General features: G+C 42.3%; 3 protein-coding genes across 3 annotated transcripts in view; 2 read left to right on the top strand and 1 right to left on the bottom strand.

Moving 5' to 3' along the window:
• The first annotated feature begins 48 nt into the window (after positions 1-48).
• On the top strand, positions 49-3,805 carry rbm12ba (RNA binding motif protein 12Ba). The gene is made up of 2 exons (XM_072692249.1): positions 49-171; positions 408-3,805. Exon 2 carries the CDS (start codon positions 436-438, stop codon positions 2,128-2,130), a length of 1,695 nt encoding a protein of 564 aa, XP_072548350.1. The 5' UTR covers positions 49-171; positions 408-435; the 3' UTR covers positions 2,131-3,805.
• LOC140565978 (uncharacterized) lies at positions 3,296-13,560 on the bottom strand. Its single transcript, XM_072692256.1, has 12 exons — positions 13,470-13,560; positions 12,980-13,043; positions 10,750-10,780; positions 9,063-9,140; positions 8,850-8,989; positions 6,834-6,959; positions 6,201-6,246; positions 6,005-6,079; positions 5,477-5,877; positions 5,174-5,278; positions 4,360-4,450; positions 3,296-3,421 (listed from the first exon to the last, which is right to left on the bottom strand). The coding sequence occupies exons 2-12, from the start codon at positions 13,028-13,030 to the stop codon at positions 3,399-3,401; spliced, it is 1,167 nt and encodes a 388-aa protein (XP_072548357.1). The 5' UTR covers positions 13,031-13,043; positions 13,470-13,560; the 3' UTR covers positions 3,296-3,398.
• A 791-nt stretch (positions 13,561-14,351) lies between these two features.
• Positions 14,352-21,645, top strand: part of tex10 (testis expressed 10) — a 37,000-nt gene continuing 29,706 nt past the window's right edge. Inside the window, exons 1-6 of the mRNA XM_072692236.1 lie at positions 14,352-14,460; positions 15,657-15,846; positions 16,568-17,076; positions 18,634-18,843; positions 19,339-19,585; positions 20,373-20,485. Of these exons, the coding sequence (XP_072548337.1) occupies positions 15,667-15,846; positions 16,568-17,076; positions 18,634-18,843; positions 19,339-19,585; positions 20,373-20,485 (1,259 nt within the window). The 5' untranslated portion in view covers positions 14,352-14,460; positions 15,657-15,666. The remainder of the gene's footprint in view (positions 14,461-15,656; positions 15,847-16,567; positions 17,077-18,633; positions 18,844-19,338; positions 19,586-20,372; positions 20,486-21,645) is intronic.

The following is a 21,645-nucleotide window of genomic DNA, read 5'->3' as shown; positions in this document are numbered from 1 at the left end:
CCCACACTTCCTCCCGCCCCGCCCCTTTAAAAGTTGCGGGCAGAGCTGATCAGTCTCTTAAAACCACGAGGCGTTAGGTTGAGGTGAATGGTCGCCGATTATAAGTCAACAAACCGGTGTAATTAAACCTCAGTTTAAAATTAATCCCGTTTTTTTACGAAAACGTGAAAGGTAAGTCGATTGCGGTGGAGATGGCGGTTCGCCGTTCGCCCCTGTTCGTTTCAGTAGGGCCGCCGCTGCCGCCGCTGCCTCTCCGTCCAGCTGCGGAACAAAGCAGAGGGAGGGAGACTCCTGGGGGGCGGCGGTTCAGCGAAGCGGGGCTTTACTGCACTGCACGGTGGTTGAAATGCTGGGGTGGGTTTTGGGTTGAAATTCTCTTCAGTATTTTGTGTCTTGTTTTCTCTCAGCAGTGTCACGTGTTCTGCAGTTCCCGCCATGGTGGTAGTGCGGCGTCTGCTGGGCCTGAGTGCCGATGCAGGCTCTGAGGACATCCGTGCCTTCTTCCATGGCCTGCACATTCCTGAAGGCGGCGTGCATATCATTGGTGGCAGGCGAGGAGAAGCCTTTATTATATTTACGACAGAGAGAGAGGGCCAGCTGGCCATGGAGCGCTCTGGGGAGCTCCTCCGAGGATCATCGGTCACCCTTCAGGTTAGCAGCTTAGCCGACTTCAAGCATAAAATGGAGTCCCGGTTACGGAAGCAGAAATGCTCGGCCGTGGAAAACAGGAAAGCTGAGGCGGAGAAGAAAAAGGTAAAGGTGGAGGAGAAGAAGAAGAAGAGGGCAGAGCTTAAGATGAGGAAGGCAGAGCTGGAGAGGAAGGCCGTAGAGCCACAGCCGGCACCGTCCCAATCGCCATCACCGCCAGACTTGGGCACCGCTCTACTGCTGGGCCTAGTGGCTGCCATTCAAGGAATGCAATCAAATAACAGCAACCAAGAAAGCCAAACCCAGTTGCCACCAGTCAGCACTTACCAGCCACCAGCTTTACCTCAGTCTAGAAACCATGCGAGTCAAGGAACGGCCCAAACATTCCCTATTAAGAGCAAACTGCAGGAACGAGTCCCACAGCCAATAAGAGTGCACGAAGAGCATGAGCGAGGAACGAGAGAGACCAAGTCCTGTGAACCTGGCTATCTTCGTCTTTATGGACTTCCTAGCAATGTTGCCATTAAAGAAGTTCGCCGGTTCCTTAAGGGCCTGTCCGTGCTGGATTTCATACCAAATGTCTTTCTAGGCCGTGACCAGTGCTGCCTAGTGAAGGTGGCTAGTTTGGAAGAGGCTGAGGAGGGCCTGAAGTACAGCCACGTGGATAACGGGGACTCCTTTGTGGAGGTCAGGACGGCCTATGAAAGGATGTGGACGTATGCCATGGAGCCGTATGAACACGGCCAGTGTTCCACGTCCTCTGAACTGGACAGAAGCTCTCCTGACAAATGTTTGTCCTGGACCCCGCCAATCAAACGACTTTCAGAAGACCGGTCGCTCTCCGGATCTCCGAAGCGGCAACGCTTTGACTCTCCGCTGCCTGGACAAGAGTACTGTGTCATGGTAAAGAACCTTTTTCCGCAAACGACTAAAACGGAGATAAAGGCGCTATTCTGTTGCGCTCACATTCCCAACAACAAAATCGTCCATCTGCTGAACTGCAGGGGACAGCGAACATCTACTGCGTTCATCATGTTTACGCATCCAGAGGATTACGCCACAGCCATGAACATGGATGGAACCCCCAACGGCTCCAAAGTGCTCGACGTGTCCTCTGTTACCATGGAAAAAATGAAGGACATAATGTACAAGGAAAGGCTCAAAGACCCTCCAAGAGCAGCGCCTTATGGAGCGCAGGACCGGACTGTGCCGTCCTGCATCTATGCCCGGAATTTCCCAGCCGATGTGCAGAAAAGGGAGGTGAAGGACTTCTTCTGTCTGTACGGCGTCCATGAGAGTGATGTTACGTTGCTTAGGGATGAGTGGGGAAACAGCATTGGGGAGGCGGTCATCCAGTTCGGCTCTGAACAAGCCGCCAGAGACGCTCGCAGTCTGCATGGAAGCATGTTCTTGGGACAGCAAATAATGCTTACCTGTATTTCACCACAACAGATGAAGACTATTCTGCGGGAACCACACTGAACCGAGAGCTTTGAGAACAGTCCAAGGAGGAGGCTCCAAGGCTGAACAGTGACCTGTACATATAAAAGACTAACACATACTAAAGCCCTCTTGTCGTGCTATTACACTGTCCATTCATGTGTGAGTGTTTGAAAATCATTTGCATGGGAAATACCGATGTCTGGCGTTTTAGCCAAAATGGTCAGCGCTGACCCGAGTGGAGGTTTTACTCCAGTTTTTTCCTGTTCAATGTTTTGAAAGTTTTTTAAAAAAATTACATTAGTGTAATAAACCCTGAAATGTACAGTCATGCCACCATCATGTGGAATTATTTCTATGGTTGCAGTTTGTGCACACCTGATGCTAGGAATAATTCCACGCCAGTGTACTTTTGGTAAACTACGACCAAGGAGGTTTGAGTAAATGGTTACCAGATCTTAATGTGGGGCCTGCTGCGGAGATGTTTTTAGTGGTCAGGACTATTGCAAACTAGCTCTTTAGATCAGTAAATAAGATATTAAAATGAGTTAGTAGAAAGAGTATAAATTACTAAGCTCTAAGCAAAAGCAGGTCTTTGATCAGATCTTTGCTGTAGTGCTGTTTAGCAGTGTTTCTTAACCCTGATTTTGGAGGCACCATGTCCTCCATGTTTGTGTTTTCCTTTCTCCCAACACACCTGCTTCAACTAATCAACTCTGCATGATCACTTAAAGAACCATCTGACACCTCTTTGTATTTAAATGCAGCAACATCTGCATAATGGCCAATTTCTGAGGGGCAATAGACCATTAAAGTGCTACTCTTGGATAAAAACGCAAGAATGGAACTGTATTGTATGAACAGTTAGAATTTACAGACACTAGAATTGGGTTTGCAGTTGTGATCTTAGCATGAGCTCTGAGCTGAAAGTGTGATTGTCGCTGTCTCACGCATCCTGTTGTGTCACAGACATAGGAGTAAAAATAACCACAACAGTTATATTTGCATTACAAGAACAATATATTTTTTTCCAAGTTCACTTTATTGAGATTGCTGTAGAAAAGGTCTTAAACACCTTACAAATATACACTATATCCTTTAAGGGTGAGCTGAATAAACGTAAAGTAAATTCCTGTATCGCCCTGCTGAACGCTATCTTGACGATGTGCAGTAATCAGAAAAGCCTAATTCAGAATTCAGTAGGTAATTTGGTCCTAAAAATTAAAAAGATGAATTAAAACATTTGTACTAAAAAGTACATGGAGTTGTTCACATGCAGAGAGCCAAACACGTGGGATCACTGGAGCAGCTCAGTTGTAGTATCTCGAAGGGCCTGTAAATAGAGGAGGAGAAAGGGTGCACATGTGAAAGATGGTACAGTGTGTGTGCACTAACAGTTGTGCCAATCAACAGCTTGTTTCACGTCTCAGAGAACAAAAACGTTCTACTCGTGTCAGAGAGAAAGTAACCATTACCCAAGTCATTACTAATGTATCTGTTTTGCTCGTGGTCGTTACGTCCTTCATTTCCTTTTTGTTTATATTTTAAGAATTTTGTTTCCTAAATGACCAAGCAAGGTGAAACCAAATGTTCGATAATACAACTAACTGTAAATGTGTTGGATTATACATTGGCTAGTTACAAACCTTGGTCTATAACATTTGGTATTTTCTTGTACAACTTTGCTAATAAAGGATTGTGGCATTTTGTTAGACAACGTTCTGTTTCTCCACTGCAAGCAATTATTGCATTCCTCAGTCAGAACTGAAGAACAGGGATTAACAGCAGCGGTGTGCAATTTCGGTCCTGGAGGGCTTGCATACAGTTTAGCAGTCCTACTCAAACCTTCAAAAAACTAACTGCTAATCTAAGCCTTTTAGACTCTGAAGCTGGACACTTGTGGACATAAGGCATATGGTGGAACATTTATCAGTTTAATAATCAGTTCAATAAAGCTGCATTCCCTTCAGAAACTATGGGGGATGTGATGTGATTTTCTCAGTCAACCCACTGATCAGGATTATCATGCATTCTGAAAAACTCTTTGGAAAAATAGACTCATTAAATTGGCTAAACAGAACAAATGTCGAGCCACAAAGAGCACCTTGTGTGTGTGTTCTGTATGAAAGTCTGAAAAACAGGTTCCTAAGAAGAAAAAAAAAGGAGTGACCGACCGATACATTCTCACACAGAAAACACTTCAGTACATTGCTGTTGAACAGGACAGTGATGCAGTGAACCACAGGAGCAGTATGAAGGGGGCTGTTGTACCTGACATGCTGCTGGAGAATCTGTCGTTGAGTGACATTCGTGAAGAGTAGCTCATGTTGCCCAGGGAGCTTGATGTACCAGAACTGGGTCCCTAGAACGGATGTCAAGAGAATTGTGAGAAGAGCTAGAATCTTAATTATATACCGTAAATGATGCATTTCCAATTGTGGTTCTGAGCAGCACCATTATATTCAAGGATCTAGGAAGCAGTGACCTTGTTTACACCTGATCACTTCATGTGAATATTATCCAGATTGTATCTGATCAGATTTTTGCCGCATCCATTTACACTGGGTAGTCAAATGCTTCTCTGGTTAGTCAGACTGAAATCAGATTGCTGTGAGGGACAGAATATGCAAATCTGATTCTTGCCCAGCATTCAGTTCTCCACAGCCTCTTCCTGTGATGGGCTAAAGATGGTAGCGGTCTTGAAATTTGCAATTTTACATGCGGTCATCCTCAATGGTGACCTTCCTCATAGACATGGATCACATGCCCACCAACAGTGCATGGTTTCAGTTGAACTAGGAGGGGTTTTAGTTGCTAAATGTGTCTTTCAGAGACGGATGTGTTTACACTGCTATGACATGTGGCTCTAATGCGTCTCGGACCACCTCCTGAAGTGGTTTGAGTAATCGGATTGGAATCTGGTTTAAATGTGACTTGGTTTACACTTGTATTTTTCTGTGATTTGGCCTAATTCACATATAATCCCGATTCTACAATGTAGTAGTAAGCAAAAAGGCCGATCTAAGGAATAAAGAATATTTCCAATCCATGGAATCCATTCTCTTATCCACGTTGGGATTATTACCGAGGAGATGCTCCGGAGACGATATTCCATCAAGACATCTGTGAGCTTCTGTGTGACCTTCAGCACAATCTGAGCATCGTCTTCATTTTCGATTCGAAACGTGTCCTAAAAACATTCATAGAAAAACAAAGTAAATCCCAAATCAACACTGCCAAACTGTGCTAATCCATCATGCTGGAACAGATAGTACTGAGCACGAAGTGACCAAGGAAGTCCAAAAATGCTGTCTGAAAAGGCAAGGCACAATAGTAATATAAAACCAAACATTTAAAGTTCTCATAACATGCAAGTGAGAATCTCTACCAGATATCTGAGGAGCGTTGCAAGGGTGCTGCTAGGCTCTAGGCCTTTAGGTCCACCTCCCATCATTCTGTCGCTGTTCATCGGGAGGTCACCAGGATGAGACCTGCCCATGCCCTCATTGCACAGGCCCCCTCCAAAGTCATCTGAGCCCATGCGCATGTGTCCGCTGTTAGAATACCGCTGCATGTTCTCTGGGCTGCCCATGAGTCGGTCAGGTCCCGGCATGGAATTATCATACCGGCCAGAGCTGGACAGTCTGCCCATATCAAGCTGCCCCCGCCTCATGGGATTATCGGCCAGACCACCGTGCATGCTTGGGGAGAAATCTGACATCAGTCCACTCCGAGGAGCGAACTCCCCAGGGAATGTGGGATCTGGAAAGCCGCCGCCAAATGGCCCGCCTGAGACACAGACAGAATATATGTTTAAAAGACCACGAACGGATGAGAGCTATTTTTGTAGCCAACATCTCATACGTGCCGATAGAAACGCAACGTGACCAGACTGCCCCCACATGTACAAACTAACCTGATAGAAGACCTCTTGGAGGAGGTCCAAGAAGACCTGCGCCACCTGATCCTCCCACACTGGGATGTGCAGACTCTGATAAACACAAACAGTATACAGTGAGCCAAGAGCTAAAAAGGAATACAAATGCTCATCATGAATGATTGCAAAGTTATGTGCTTTAATAAACAGGAGAAGGAGACAAGACTCGACTCACTCATGTTCTGAAATGCTGGCAGATCAGAAGGTTCCTTAATGACTACCTAGAGAGAGAGCAGAGATAATTAAGCATTAAGACGGAGCAAAGCAAGAGCAATTATGTGACAGAATGAGATTTCCGTTGCTCGGCTGGTCAACCATTCATTACAATGAGTAACCCTAGTCAATAAGTCATCCTGCACAAAACATATAGACTGGGGGCATTGAAGGTGTCTTAGAAACAAGGTGGGCCACCATGAGACCTGCCGCAATAGCTTCAAAGTGCATTGCCACTGATTCTACCTGGAACTTGGTCGCATTCCTGCACATTTTTGTAGTTTTTATGCACACACACACACACCTCATTCAATTCAGCTAACTGCACTCTTCGTTAACCCTGAACCAGAGGGATGGAATACAGGTCTTCTGAAGCCTTTAGAGCCATCCCAGAACATGGTAGGACATTAATTGTTCATTGTACTCATTACATTTATGAACTCACTAGTCAGGTTTTTTCCTGTAATTTGTCACTCGTCAGATTGTTGACTTTCCAAACGGCTTTGCTACAATACACAACCCTTTGTGGTTTGCGCAATGTGAACTCTGCATTAGGAAGTGCATCTTTAGGTAAGACCTACAAATAAATTCTTACCCTGACTTGACCTCTGCCTTCTTCCTTTTCCACCTCTGCAGCAGCTGCTTTTATGGCCTTTCTGATGGCTGGGTCTTTAGTTGCAGACTCCTCATCATGAGGCACTTTGTCTGGGTAACTCCGTTTCTGGTGTGGAAAGTCAATCAGTCAGTCAAGACAATCAGCTTTATGAGAACATCTGAAGAACATGGACTGAAGTACCTGTAGCTGTGTAGACAATAGGGCTGGACTCTGTTTTGCGATTCTCTTTTAATCTCTTTATTACACGGTCATTCAAGGTATTATTTTTATATTCTTATTCAAAGCGCCATCCATTTTAGCAGCAATTCGTATTCTGGTTTATGCTGTTTGCATACCGTAATACTGCTAGGCGACAAAGTGCAGAATAATTTTGCACTGCATAATTAAGATGCATCACACAGCTCAAATGCTACAATCATGCAAGACACAAACAGCTTTATCTAACAACTCGCTCGCTATTTTAACATCTTTCTCTCTCTGCACACAAACACACATCCGGACAGTGTGTCGAGCACTTTCTGAACACGCTACGATAATGTTAATAAACTGAAGTAAAATATATATATTTTTTAACTTTAAAAAGTCTTTATTTTCTTTTGTAAACTTTCAAAAAAGGTAATAGGCAGTAAAATAAACCACTGTTGATCTAAAGGCAGGCTTACTGTTTCTAATAACATATTATTCTATTATTAAAAAAGGAGACAATTCACTAGTCAATTTTCAAAGTCAGTTTTACTGTGACATCCTGCACTACAGATTTTGTGTGGTACCACAGAAATGTCGACACTTCAGAAATTACTACATTTCTTTTTAATGCTCTGTGTACTCTTGAAAATATGAAGAGCCATAAACTTATATATCGTTTCAGTCATGGGGAAAAAAAAATCATATTGGGGAAAGGGGAGGAGGGTGCGTGTATATGATGGCTGAGTAAGTGGAGAAGCATAAAGTGGAAGATTTTAAGCTTGCACCCAGGGCTTGGGTGACATACAGTGATGGATTATTTGCATGTAAGAATACATTATGTACTCATAAACATGTTCTACATGTGTATTCTGCTACAATGACCATGGCAGGAGAAAGTCAGCATTGCTGTACACTCAAGATTAGTGTAATACCCTTGGGAGACTAGCCAGGGCCTGCTAGGGGTGAATCAGAGGTAAACTGATTGGAAAAAACCCAAAATTCTGCAGTATTGCGATAGTCAGCACAATTGGCCTTGCAGGTGTTAGCACTCTTTTAAAAAATACAGTCGTGAGAACGCAGGACATGAGCGGGTACAAAAAGGAACTGGGTTAAGGAGTAAGGGGCTTTCCACAGTGATATAAGCGGACCCAACCGTGAGACATTATGATAAAAAAAATATCCATAGGGGTAGCCACAGCAAGATAAGGACAGTATATAAGGCCCAGGCGGAGCCATCCTTTTTAGACTGCTTTGGGAGAGTGCTGGCTGTCTCAGGCTAACGCATTACATGTAGTGCCTTAGTCTTCACCTTGTTTTGTACACTTTATGCAGAAATAAATGAATTCTTTTCTATTATGCACCATTTCTAAATGCTTATTAGCTAATTGGGGGAATTTATAGAGAAAAAGAGCCGACAACAGTCATGTGACAAACATATTTTAAAACAGACATTTATACTGTTACAATACTGAGAGATTCAAAATCCTCTCTCACCAAGTCCTGATCATCTGCAGCTGGTGTGCTGCACTTGATTCTAATTTTACACATTTAAATAGCAATAAATGTGTGGGTGTCCTAACTTCTCTAATTTCTTCACTTGACTGTAGCTCATATCCGTCTCAGCCAGACTCCTCTACCAAAGCACTGAAGTACAAGTGCTTGATGTATACAAATTTTGATGCTGTATCTCTGACTCCCCTTTGCAAAGGGGATACACATTCTGTATGCAGAATATTAGAAGCCCAGGGTCTGCTGGGGAGCCCAAGGTTGTTAATGACAAAATCCAGGTGATTGAAACACTGTACTTACAATGTAATTGAAGCCATGCTTCCATCCAGTGATATGAGCAGCCATTTCATTCTGCAGTCGCTGAACCTTGCAGAGTTTGCACTGGTAATGAGGAGGAACTGACTTGGTGGGGCTACGATACTCCCATATGTACTGCAGACCTATTAAACAGACGTTCAGTATTCATAGACTTCCACAAACAGTTACATTTGAAACTAAAACCACATCACTTACCAATAACTGGCTCGGTGGTGGTTTTCAGACGTTTGGCCAGGGAGGGAAGAGTCTGAATGGATCCATTCCTGGTGAACACTGACAAGACACATGCTTTAAGTACCTCAAAAAAAAAGCAAGATACTACAGAACCCTTAAGGCAAGAGAGAACATGGCTTTTCTATTAAACCCACTGAAACTGAGCTTAGAGCTCTGGCCCCTTTATAGCCATCAGAGCACATAGCTGCACTGTTAATCCCAAACAGGCATCAATCACCAACAAGAGAGAAAAGCTGTGGTCCAGCAAGTGAGCCACATCTTGAATTTGAAAACTGAACAACATGTAAAAACTCAACAGCCCTGTTTAAAATCATGTCAGACCACCGCAGCTGCTAAGGACCCTGTGATGGATTGCATTGGTCAATGCAATGATTCAGGTCCAAATGTAATGCAGCTACTCTTCTAGGCTCTCCTGAGGTTCAACATGACCATAACAGCCACAGTTAGGTTCAAGAGATTCAACGTGCAGGACACGCATTCTGATGCCAGGCTGCGTTATGGCACAGATAGAGTGGTCCACAAGGCACTTGATCTTCTAGTGGAATACTGAAGGACCTTTCCAGTGCTCAACTAGGGCCATTACCTTTCCCTTTTGTTGACAGGCATGTCTTCCTTCTTAAAACACTCAAAACAAGCATATAGTCCATGTTGGACACAGATGGAATTTGGCCTCCGCCTTTAACCCATCCATGCAGTGAACACACACACACATACACACACATCAACAAATGATCAACAACTGATCAAGACTACAACCTGCTGCCTCTTTGAATTCTGCCCTTGAGCTGACCTGGGCTCGAAACATTAAGTAGCACAGCCCAAACTGTCCAAGACAGACCTATGATGGTTGATACAGGACTTTATGTTGAAGTTTAGTGAAGCACATAGTGCCCAGAGCAGTGGGCAGCCATTGCTGCAGCGCCTGGGCAGCAGAGACGGTTGATCAAGACCTGACAGTGGCAGCTTGAGCTCAGGTACCGAACCCACAACCCTGTCGTCATCAATGTCCCAGTGCTCTGGCTGCTGAGCCACCACTGCCCTCATTTACCACCTGGGGTTAGTTTTGACCAAACCTCAAGGTGTGGCAAACAAACCTAGGTTGCACCCATCTTCTGAACACTATAGACCAAATACGACAATCAGATATCCAAAGCCAGACATGTATGGAAATAGTGGAACTGGCTCCAGGTAAGCTTTTTAACTGATACATAAGCTCAGCTTTGGCACTTTTATTGCAGTGGACCAAACAGAACAGACTCAACGGAAAAGCCAAGAGGGCACTTGATAAATGACCTGGGCTCAAAACATTAAGTAGCACAGCCCAAACTCTCCAAGATAGACCTACAATGGTTGATACAGGACTTTATGTTGAAGTTTCTAATGTTGTTCAGAGCAATCCCAATGGCACTGATTTATCTATATATGTACATCTTATATAGATAAATGAAGCACACAAGACTAATGACTTCATCTCCAGGATTGTAGAAAGTGTTAAATCTCATCACAGCTACAGGAGCTGTGTTACTGCATTATGGAAAAGCTCAGGAGCTCTGAAAGACCCCAGTGATGGCACATGGCGAGGACGTCACCAAGGCCAGAAGGTGCTGAAGGTCCAGGAACTGACGTGGTTGCTGAAGGCAGGACTTACCTATATCACCACTGTGGGTTTGCGGCCTTTTCTGTCATAGATGACAAGCAAAACCGTCGGAAAGAGAGAAATAAAGAGGAGTTAGAGATAGAATAGCATGTGAGGTGGGGAACAAATACCCCACACTCCAATAATGCAGTCTCCTCTTTGTCACTCTCCATCAGCAGAGGTGGAGACAATCCTCAGGACAGGAATGCATGTTTGAGCCACCCAAGGGCCTCTTCAAATCAGACAGACATTCTCCCAGCTTGTCACAGATGTGCACTGGAAGAAAAGTAATGCATCGGTCTCCCAATACTGAGCACAGCATGGGGCTGAGTCAAGCAGACATAACATTGGTAGGAGACAGACTAAATAACAGCAGGCATTAAGCTGCACCATATGGAAAGCAGCTGTACAGTTCTGCAGTGCTCATGCACCATAGGAGAACTGCAAATAAATATTAATAATAATACAAAAAACAAAGGTATGGTATACCTTAAAGCACAGACAAGGCATGTGCCCAGAATGATAATTTAATAAGGTATATTAACACATTTACATAACTATTACACAAGTAGCTACCACACTGCTACGCACTTCTGAAAGCACCATCTAAGGTCAGCACCATCTAATTCCTTCAACTTGTGAAAGGTCATCCAGCTAAACTTTAAGACGAAGCACAATGCTCCATCTTTGACAAAACTGGACAACCAAACACCGCTGTTCAGCATGTGTAAACACAGCTAATAGTGAGGGGTGAGAAGTAGTTTAACTGCAAGCCCACCCTTGCCATAAAACACGAAGATGACCTAAGACTAAACAAAACAGTGGGCTGCAGAACTGATTGATTACATTTATGGGCTGAGTTTTTGGACCATGTGGCCAACGTACTTAAAAACCCGGTCAACGCACAAAGTAAAAATTTACCCACAAAGGGTAGAAATGCAGTTAAAAAAAATAAATAATAAAAATAATTGTCTGGACAATCTGTCTGGATTGTTTGACAAAATAAGTGTGTTGAGACAGTAGTCGTAGTGGTGAGGGACAGTTCTGACAGAATTAAAAAAACAACAAAAAACTCATGCCGAGTCCAGCTACACTACGCTAAAACATCTTATATAAAGCTGCCTTCAAGTCATGTCAGAAATACTACTTTTAGTAGCAACACAAAAACACTGGTGTAAAATCTTTGAGGTCTTACGCTCATCCAATGCTACTGCTGCCTCTTACTGGATAACTACATTACTCACATATTGCTTATAGTCTGCTTGTCTTGTTGCATTACAGCTTTTAAGCAACAGATAAAACTCACTTAAAATAATTCAAATAAAAAAAAAACTACATTACATTTATTTATTTACTTACAGCCAAACTTATGCTGTTTATGTTGTACTGACAAACGCCAAAGTCATAAGTAAGGACTTCCGAGGAGGACTTGAACGCAGCACAAATATTAACCCTACAAAAACACACCTCCAGATTTCTCTTAGCATTTTGAAACTGGTTTAAAACACTAAAATAGATCAACAAAATTACGCAATTAAGACAAATTAACATGATTAATAGTCATGTTTATTTATACTCCAAGGAGTCAGTTAATTTAATATATTACAGTATATGTAACTTTGCTCATATTTTAGTTTTTTTATCAGCATCTCATGAAGACTCAACAAACTGTTCCACAAGGCCAGTGATGATGTGGGTGTGGAGTTGGACTCGCTGATGGCAGTGTCGGAGAGGAGGATGCTGTCTAAGCTCCCATCCTCTCTACAACACGGTGCACATTCAGTGCAAGACTGATTCCACCGACACGCACCACAGGAGATCATTCCTACCTGTGGCCATCAAGCTCTGCAACCCCTCCCTCAGTGTGTGACACTATGGTTCATCTGTGCAATGCTCAAATTATACTGTTCCTATGTGCAATAATAATAATAAATTATTATTATTTTAATGTGTGCAATAATTTGAACTGCTTTAGACAGTGTGTTCCATATTTACCATCAGTTACAGCCACTTATTCCTATTATATCATATTCATATTATGCACTTATACACATGTACATTTCATTTTTATTCTTTTTCACTTTAAAATGTTATTTTATAAACATTTTAGGATATGCTTATTAACTTATCCAGTAGATATATATATATATATATATATATATATATATATAATCATCCAGCACGTTTGCTTGATACCCAGCTTGCACCCCAAGACAATAGGGGCAAGCTAGCAGCATCTCACCTTCATCCCCGCGCTCTTCATCTTCTTCTGGGGATTCAGTGGACCTTCCATTCCTTCAGAAATCCTAATGATTGAAAATAAAATAAAATACGTACAGGTTTATAAGTTAAGAACAATTTAATCTAACCAGCGTTTAAAAACAAGCCAGCTAGCGAACACAGCTAATGCTGGCTAACCTTCACTATAGCAGGACTAGACCCAAAGACCACATTAGCTAAATATTACGTCGTGATAAACATCATTACGCTGCTGGAAATAATTATATCCCCATATCATAAATGACACGAGTCAAGAAAGCTGGACTAGGCCCTTCCCTCCTGTACCAGCAGCGCACTAAACCAGCCGATGCCAACGTTAGCTAGCAACCGCTGTGGCTACATTAGCTAGCTAGCTACTACCCTTACTGTATCAGGACTCCTAATGAATTAGCTAGCTAACACAAACAGCATAGCTACAGCAGGGAAGACACTGAGGACATGATGTGTCTCACCTAGTTTGTCTGTGCTGGGCTATAAAAGGAGGAAAGACGCACAACAGACACCGCCGCGCTCTTCTGTGCGCAGATCGCCAGGCCAGGCGGATGAAGCGGTGTCTCCGGCTTTCAAAATAAAAGTCTTGCTGACAGATCAATTTAAGGCGTATTACCGGCACCTACTGAGCTGGAGTGTGGTGTGCGATTTCGGTAAATACTATAAGGGGCACCATATAGTTATTTTAAAATAAAATGCTTAGCTACATACATTGTACTTGCCACCTTATGTCAATACAGTTCATACTGCTTGTAGATCACAGTGCATAGCCACTTTACTGCTCACCGCTTTTAATTTGCATCTATTTCTAATTGCTATTTTATCATTTTATATATATTTATATATATATGTATATATCTGTATTGCAGTAAGTCTGCTCCTATTTTAACACGTGACTTTCCATCTGGGATCAATCAAGTGACCTAGTTATCTGAAAAATGTAGCTGTACTTTAGAAGAACATTAAAAATATACATTTCCATAAATGTGTACAGTTTAGGTGCTTTCTTACTGCATATACGCGTAAGGCTTTGTGATACAAAATTAGCTAGAAAATAAAGAAAGATTTTGAAGCACTTGCTATGGACGAGCATGAAAACGCATGAAGACTCTTATGTTGAAAAGTCGCACGTTCAGGCAAGACAAAGATATGCCGCTAGCTATATGTCCTATTTCACATTTTCCTACAGTATACACTGCTTAAGGGACTTTAGGATAATAGTAATTTTAATATGATAAAATTGTTGTATTTGTTGGAATAAAAATAATTGCTTCATTTTTTTTAGCTACTTATTATACACAGGCATGTGCGACGGCGTCCACAGCTTTTATCCGTGAGGGACCCCAAATGAACAATCGATCAGAAACACATTTTGAGCTTTTTGGAGAAAATAATTGTAAATAAATCTTGACCCGGTTTATTTAGGCCCAGACCCCAGCAGCGCCCGGCCGTGTGAGTATCTAATGTTTCACACTGTGGGAATGAGACCTGCATGGCTCGGCATGGTTATGGGGAGCGAGGGAGAAGCCCTTGCATGCTGGTTTTGCTCTCAGTGTATGAAACCTCTATTAGTGTGATTACAGAAGAGATCATCAGGAGGCTTTTGTATATAAGACTATAGTAGAGCTGCACACGTGCATCCAACAGCTTTTATATATTGTATATATGTGCAGCCTATCATATCAGGGCAGCTTTGATGAATTAGGAATGGATAGGGAGCTCCATGACTGTCAGACTGTCTGTCACAACTGCATGAGGTCCCCCTCACCTTTTACCCTCACTCAACTTTTGATTTATCTGACCTCCTGTCTATGCCTGACATACTGAGTAGACCAGCCAGATTTTATTTTCTGGACATTTTCTCATAGACTGATAACTAAGGTTGGTCATACTTAGGATGTAGTGATGGACCATGTTGAAGGACCAATACATAAACATTTGCTCATGTATCAAGACTATATAAAAATGTATAAATAGCCAATATGACCTAATAATTGTCTTGCATAACGCATCTAACTCATCATCTTGATAAATACTGATATAACTTTATTGTTTGTAATAAACTTAATAATAACAATAATAATAAAGTAAAATAAACCTCTATACCAGCTGTTAAAAGTATTTTTATTTATGTATCAATATCTAAAAAAATGTCAGGGGCCATTAAAATCTTCTACTTCACTGAACACGGCCTTCCTGATCATTGATTTGAAGCTCTGTGCTTTTGGACTTTTCAGAATATTTGCTCCAGTTGGTTCCAGTTAGATAAAAGAACTGCAAACCCAAACTCTGATTTGGCGCCTCCGTGTGTTCAGTGTGTCAGTTTAGTATTTTATTTGCTGAAATGTTCTGTAAGTGTTCATTTATTTATTTATACATTTTAAATATATGGCCAAAGAATACAAGCCCAATCTATTACATGCCAATGTCAGTTCATTGTCTACTGAACATCAGTATCTGTATCTGTCACGGAAACCCCTAGTTTACCCATAGTGAATTTGAAGATTGTGATGGAAACTATGGTTTTGAGTCTTTGACTGGGTGTTTGCTGTGTCCAGGTGATTTTGAATGCTGAATATGCGTCATATAAAGATGTATCTAATAAGGTGTTTTACATGTGCAGTTTTTGTTTTGTCCTTTTTTCACAGCACTGGGAAAATGACCAAGAAGAGGAAAAGACAGGATGATTTTCAAAAAGTTAAACTAAAAGTTGGCAAGAAGAAGCCCAAGGCTGAGAACGCAACTGACACCAACTTCAGATCTAGGAGCATCCATTTACCTGAGCAGCTGAAGCGGGATGACAGCGGGCCTACCACACACCGGCAGCTCAGCATTAAGGTTTATTTATACTGCCTTATCTCTGACTCTCAAGACCCCGTCTGCCCGAGTAGTTAACATCTAGCTAACGTCAGGCAGAGTGATTAACGTCCAGCTAACATCAGCCAGAGCTGTTACCGTCCAGCTGCCGTGTGCCAGAGTAGTAAACATCTAGCTAATGTCAGCCAGAGTGGTTAACATCTAGCTAACATCAGCCAGAGCTGTTACCGTCCAGCTGCCTTGTGCCAGAGTAGTAAACATCTAGCTAATGTCAGCCAGAGTGGTTAACATCTAGCTAACGTCAGGCAGAGTGGTTAACGTCCAGCTAACATCAGCCAGAGCTGTTACCATCCAGCTGCCGTGTGCCAGAGTAGTAAACGTCTAGCTAATGTCAGCCAGAGTGGTTAACATCTAGCTAACGTCAGGCAGAGTCGTTAACGTCCAGCTAACATCAGCCAGAGCTGTTACTGTCCAGCTGCCGTGTGCCAGAGTGGTTAACATCTAGCTAACGTCAGACAGAGTGGTTAACGTCCAGCTAACATCAGCCAGAACTGTTACCGTCCAGCTGACGTCAACCAGAGTGGTTAATGTACAGCTTACGCCAGCCAGAGTAGTAAACGTCTAGCTAACGTCAGCCAGAGTAGTAAACGTCTAGCTAATGTAAGCTGGAGTAGATGACATCTAACATCAGTTGAAGTAGTCAACATCTAGTTAACATCAGATCTTTCTCTCTGTTCTTCAGGACCTGCTATCCCAGCTGCACCACTACAACAGCAATGTGAAGCAGGGGGCTCTGGTGGGTTTGCGAGAGCTGCTGTCAGCGCATCCCTCTCTGGTGGAGCAGCATGCTTCCGTGGTGCTGACCGAGGTGGCCGCGCTATTCACTGACAAAGATGCTGCCGTTCGGACGGCAGCGGTGCGGCTCCTGCGCTTCGTGGCTCAGTGCATACCCGCTGAGCGCGTCGCGCCCTTCTTCCCCCTCCTGAGCGCCCACCTCACCTGCGCCATGACCCACATCTCAGCAGGCATCCAGGAGGACGCTTTGCGGGTGCTGGACGTTCTTCTGGAGCACTATCCCGCCCTGTTGTCCCAGAGGCACACGAAGCTGCTGACCAACTTTTTGGAGCTCATCTCACAGAGGCGACTGGGCGGGACTGCGGGGGACAGAACAGGGAAGGGGAACTATGCTCTGTCCATCACAACCAGCCGCTCTGTTACAGCTCAGCAGTGGAGACTCACTGTCCTGCTCAGGTACTGAAATAACTGGAGATTTCCTTAACTGTTTTAAGGAGTTTGCTTCCATTACTTGTTAGCTAGATTAGTCTTCTATAAATACAGAAAAAATACCTGGATTTCTGCGCTGATTAGTTATGAAATGCCGTCTGATCATTATCTAAGGGTGTGATTGTACTTGTACAGCTTTGGTTGGAGTAAAACGGACCCTGGTACGATTGATCCGTTAGTGCAGTTTGTTAGAGCAAGTGTAAATGCTGTCTTTAGGTAATCTGGTGTGGCACAACAGATAACACCACTACCTGCCAATGAGCAACCTTACCACATCGGAGACTAAGGTTCAAATCCCAGTCTGGGTGGCTGTGCTGCGCTACACCAATTTTTTATTTATCCCTGGGCAAGACTCCTAATACTACATAGGCACACCTGTGTAATACGAGTTATTGGTATTGATAATTATCACTTTGTGGGTCGCTCTGGGTAAGAACATCAGCTACATGCTGTAATGTAATGTAATGTAATGCTTTAGTTTAGCGGGACTGTGTTTCAAACCACACTCTACAACACTCATTTTACAGCTTTAACATGGTCATTCCATGGCAATCATTTATTAATTAATGTGTACATGATCAGAAATGTGGTCTAATAATGATATCAGAACGGCATGATTTAATAAGCCAGATTTAAGGGTCCAGTGGTTAGAATTTGTATAAATTATTTTTTCCCGCTAGTTATTGCATGCGTTACGTAGGACCCGCAGACCTCTAGTTGCAGCCTGTCATACATGCTCCACACACCACCTTTTCCCTTAATGTTGTCAGTATGAACGCAAAGCAAACCAGGGCTAAAATATAACAGTATCATTTTCTTGCTTGGTTCAGACTAAGGGAACCAAACTACTGGTAGAAACACACCCTAAATTACAATCACAAACAGACACAGTCTAACTAAACTAATAACACACAATCAGTTGTACAGTTCTATAGTCTGTACTGTATCTCTTTTATTGATCGAATTGAGGAAACATCCGTAGTGCAGGCTAGAAAAAGTAAGTGAACCCGTATATTTAACAAGAATCGCCTCCATCAAACATTTAATGTATCTGCAAATTGACACAGATTTGCACAATATTGAGGAGGAACTTTGCACCGTTATTCGCTGCATATGCAGTCTTCTATTTCTTCCAAATATAGTGGGTGCATTTGTTGGGTGCATGTTTCGCTATTAGACGTCCTCTGAGGTCTTCTGAATGCTTGTATGCTTCAAGGCACTGTTCACCCATAACAATCTTTCTCTGGAAGAACTCATTTGTCAGTAACCGGACTAGTTTGCAAAGCACTGGTTGAAACCACACTTTCATTATTATCTTGTTTTAGGTATCGGGTGAACATTAGTTCACTTACTTTTTCTAGCCTGCACTGTTGATGTTTACTCAATGTGCAATGTATCAACACCTTCTGGTGGAGTCACATAAACCTGCTGACCTGCTGTGTAGTAGTTTATGTAGCTTTTCTGCCTGTGCACCACATGAATGTACACTGTAACGTGTGTGTGTGTGCGTGTGTGTGTGTTCAGGTTAGGCCGTTTTCTACAGGCAGTAGTGGAGGAGAGACCCACAGAAGATGGTGTGGCGTGTGGAGGTGGAGTGGGGATGTGGAGTGGAGAGAAAGGAGTGGTCACACCTTTGGAAATCAGCTGGGAAGAGCAGATCTTCAGCAAAGGAGGAATCAGTGTGTTTGAGAACTCCGGAGTGAAGCCCACACCACACTCCACCTATCGGCTGAGGTATACTTGGTTTTAATGTAATGACGTGTAATGTCAGAAACTTCCCAAGCAAGACACAAGGGTTTCATGTCTTGGATTTCCTTACCAACCTTATTCAGTCTTGCCTTTACGGTTTGACATGTCTATTTGTTTTACGACGCTTAAAACTGCTGGATGTACCATAACTAACTTTTCATAATGGGTTCTACCATAGTTTTTTTTCTAACCAGCCACCAGATGTGGTGGGAGTCTTCCCACGACATAGTTTAGGCAGCATGAGCAAAATTAGATCGGTCTGAGTCTCTTAAGGTAGAGTATCAGCCAATACCAATCCAATCCGATCTGATCTTTGTGTTTGTAAAAATAAAACAGCCACACACTGTAAACACTGTTCAATTAAAAATATAGCCTTACAGTCTTTGCTTACAGTTATGTGGTGTTGTTTTTTTATGCAATGCTGCATTTTTGGAAAATTTAAGGAGAGCTTTCTATCCTAATTGTGCTGCGTGTGTGCAGGCCAGAATCGGAGCCCGGGGCCAAAGTGAGTGAGGAGCTGTGCTCGGCGGAAACAGTGCAGGGCTTTGCAGAGACGCTGGTGCCGCTACTTTTGGAGGTGTGGATGGAGGCCATGGGTGGGGACAGAACGCAGGCTGACAGCAGCCACTTGCTTTCGGAGGAGGCCATGGCACTCATGTTCCAGATCCTTACAATACTGCAGCTACTGCGCCGGCTCGTGCCTCAAAGAGATCAACAGGATTTGCTTGTATGTAAACGCACAGCTATCACCACCACAACCATATCTACACGCTTCGGCAAAATATTTACTTCCCTCAGATGCAGTCAATCAGCAAGACATGTTTGAGATCTGACCTATGTTTTTTTTTTTTGTTTTTTTAGTTTAGAATGGAAGATGCTAGGCTAATGTTGCTAACACACTGGAATTAGAGGAGTGACCAATCGCATATCTATAAGTACATGCCAAATGCTCAAAACGCATTAAGATTTAGCTAGGGTCGCAAAGATATGAGATTTTCATGATATTTATAACCATCTAAGAAAATGTCACAGTTTCACAGTATTTCACAATCTTCCACTTTTTTTTTGTTGTTGTTCTTATTATTACACATTACCTCATAAAGAAATGTTCATTGGGTTATATGTAAAATGTCTCTCTTTTGAAAAGAAATAAAATAAGTAAAAACAAAAGCATTTTTTTTCAGCTGATAATAATTTTAATTAAGGCATAAACTGCTACTTTTCTCAATTGATTGACTTTTTTAGCTCTAAATTTTAACAACAAAAAAGCTGACCAAGCTAAGGAGGCCACTGTGTATATTTTGCAGCACTCTGGTCCATATTAATCAGACAGTATTAGTGAAAAGGCCCCTTATGAGGAACCTTAAGATATTTATTTAACTTAGTTGAAAAAGTAACAATAAGAGTCAAACATTGCTCTGAAAAAGTGTAAACGAGAGCAGTTGTCCTAATGCTGTTGTTGGGTCGAATATGAAGGACACGGTTACACACTGAATGTCTCCTGTGCTGTGTAGGATGCCTGGTTTCGGAGCTCGTATCTGAATGACTTCAAGCAGCACTTCATGAAGAACTTTCCCTACAGTCAGCTGGAAGTGGCCAGGCACAAAAAGAAAACTGACATAAAGAGGTGTGTGTGTGTGTGTGTGTGTGTGTGTGTGTCATGCTGTATATGCAAGGTGCCCTGGCTGTTAAGACTGCCTTAGGACTTCTATACCTTAAAATAGTATACATGTTCCAGACTATTAAAATATGATGTATAAACCAAATGAAAATATTTTGTTTATGATAATGTTCACGATAAACAGATCCCATTACTTGTTGGTCAGCATTGTCTTAATGTTGACCTAAAAACTGTGAAATGAAAAATGAGCTAATTAGTAAAGTCTTTGCAGTCGCATTTGAGTTTAATCAGGTATTTAGCCCACTGTTCCTCACTGGCTGGACAAGAGAGAGTGCTGCTACAACAGCTAACATATAGTAGTATATTTATAAGTATTAGGCGTGTGCATCACATTGAGGCTTAAATATCTTAACAGAAAGGCTGAAGGCTTAGCTTTTTTGTTTTGTTTACTTTTTTGGTATATATATATATATATATATATATATATATTTTTTTTTTTTTTTTTAAGATGCAAATGAGTAAATTGGCGTCGTCCTCATGTGAAATATTTAATGGAGATCTGCTGTGCATATTATTTTATGCTTTGTAAATACTGTTGGACAATAAAAATGTCTAAATGTAACCTGGACATTAAATTTATGTTATGAAATTAATTTATGTATTTAATCATTTATTTAGTCATACAAATGTAGGCTTGAGTTATGTGTAGAATTAAAAAAACGATACCCGTGCTAAGCAAGCTACTGTTGGGCCCTTGAGCAGGGCCCTTCACCCTCTCTGTCTCTCTGGCTGTCCACCGCTTTGGGTGTGTGTGTGCTCACTGCCCCTATGTCGTGTGTGTGTATATATATAAAACTCATTCTTTCTTTTTTTACCTTTACTTTAACTGGACACGCCATTAAGAATGCATCCTGTTTTATAGTGTCAGTCCCACAATTGCCAGAATCCAATTGCCCCTTCCTTCAGCACTGGCAATACCTCAGCTCAGGGTTATCTTTAGACATATTTACACAAGCTAGGGATTATTTTCTAGTAAGAGCATCTGCTAAATGTTCCTCTAAATGTTTAGACGAGAAGGACACAAAATTTGCTACCATATGTTGCTATTTAAGCTACTTCTGCTATTTAGTGTGTCTTTTCTACACTGCTAGTGTGTGTGTGCACTT

Source organism: Salminus brasiliensis, chromosome 1, assembly GCF_030463535.1.
Source record: "Salminus brasiliensis chromosome 1, fSalBra1.hap2, whole genome shotgun sequence".
Lineage (NCBI taxonomy): Eukaryota > Metazoa > Chordata > Actinopteri > Characiformes > Bryconidae > Salminus > Salminus brasiliensis.
Note: the sequence above shows the minus strand (reverse complement) of the source record. Positions and strands in the feature narration are given on the sequence as shown.

What these genes read in the sequence shown, in the direction of transcription:
- rbm12ba (XM_072692249.1), top strand. Translation starts at nt 436, where the DNA reads ATGGTGGTAGTGCGGCGTCTGCTGGGCCTGAGTGCCGATGCAGGCTCT.
- LOC140565978 (XM_072692256.1), bottom strand. Translation starts at nt 13,030, where the DNA reads ATGGAAGGTCCACTGAATCCCCAGAAGAAGATGAAGAGCGCGGGGATG. An exon ending in AGCATGGCTTCAATTACATT is followed by an intron (nt 6,960 to 8,849) that starts GTAAGTACAGTG and finishes TTTCCACACCAG; the next exon opens with AAACGGAGTTACCCAGACAA. An exon ending in CAACGCTCCTCAGATATCTG is followed by an intron (nt 5,279 to 5,476) that starts GTAGAGATTCTC and finishes GAATGTTTTTAG; the next exon opens with GACACGTTTCGAATCGAAAA.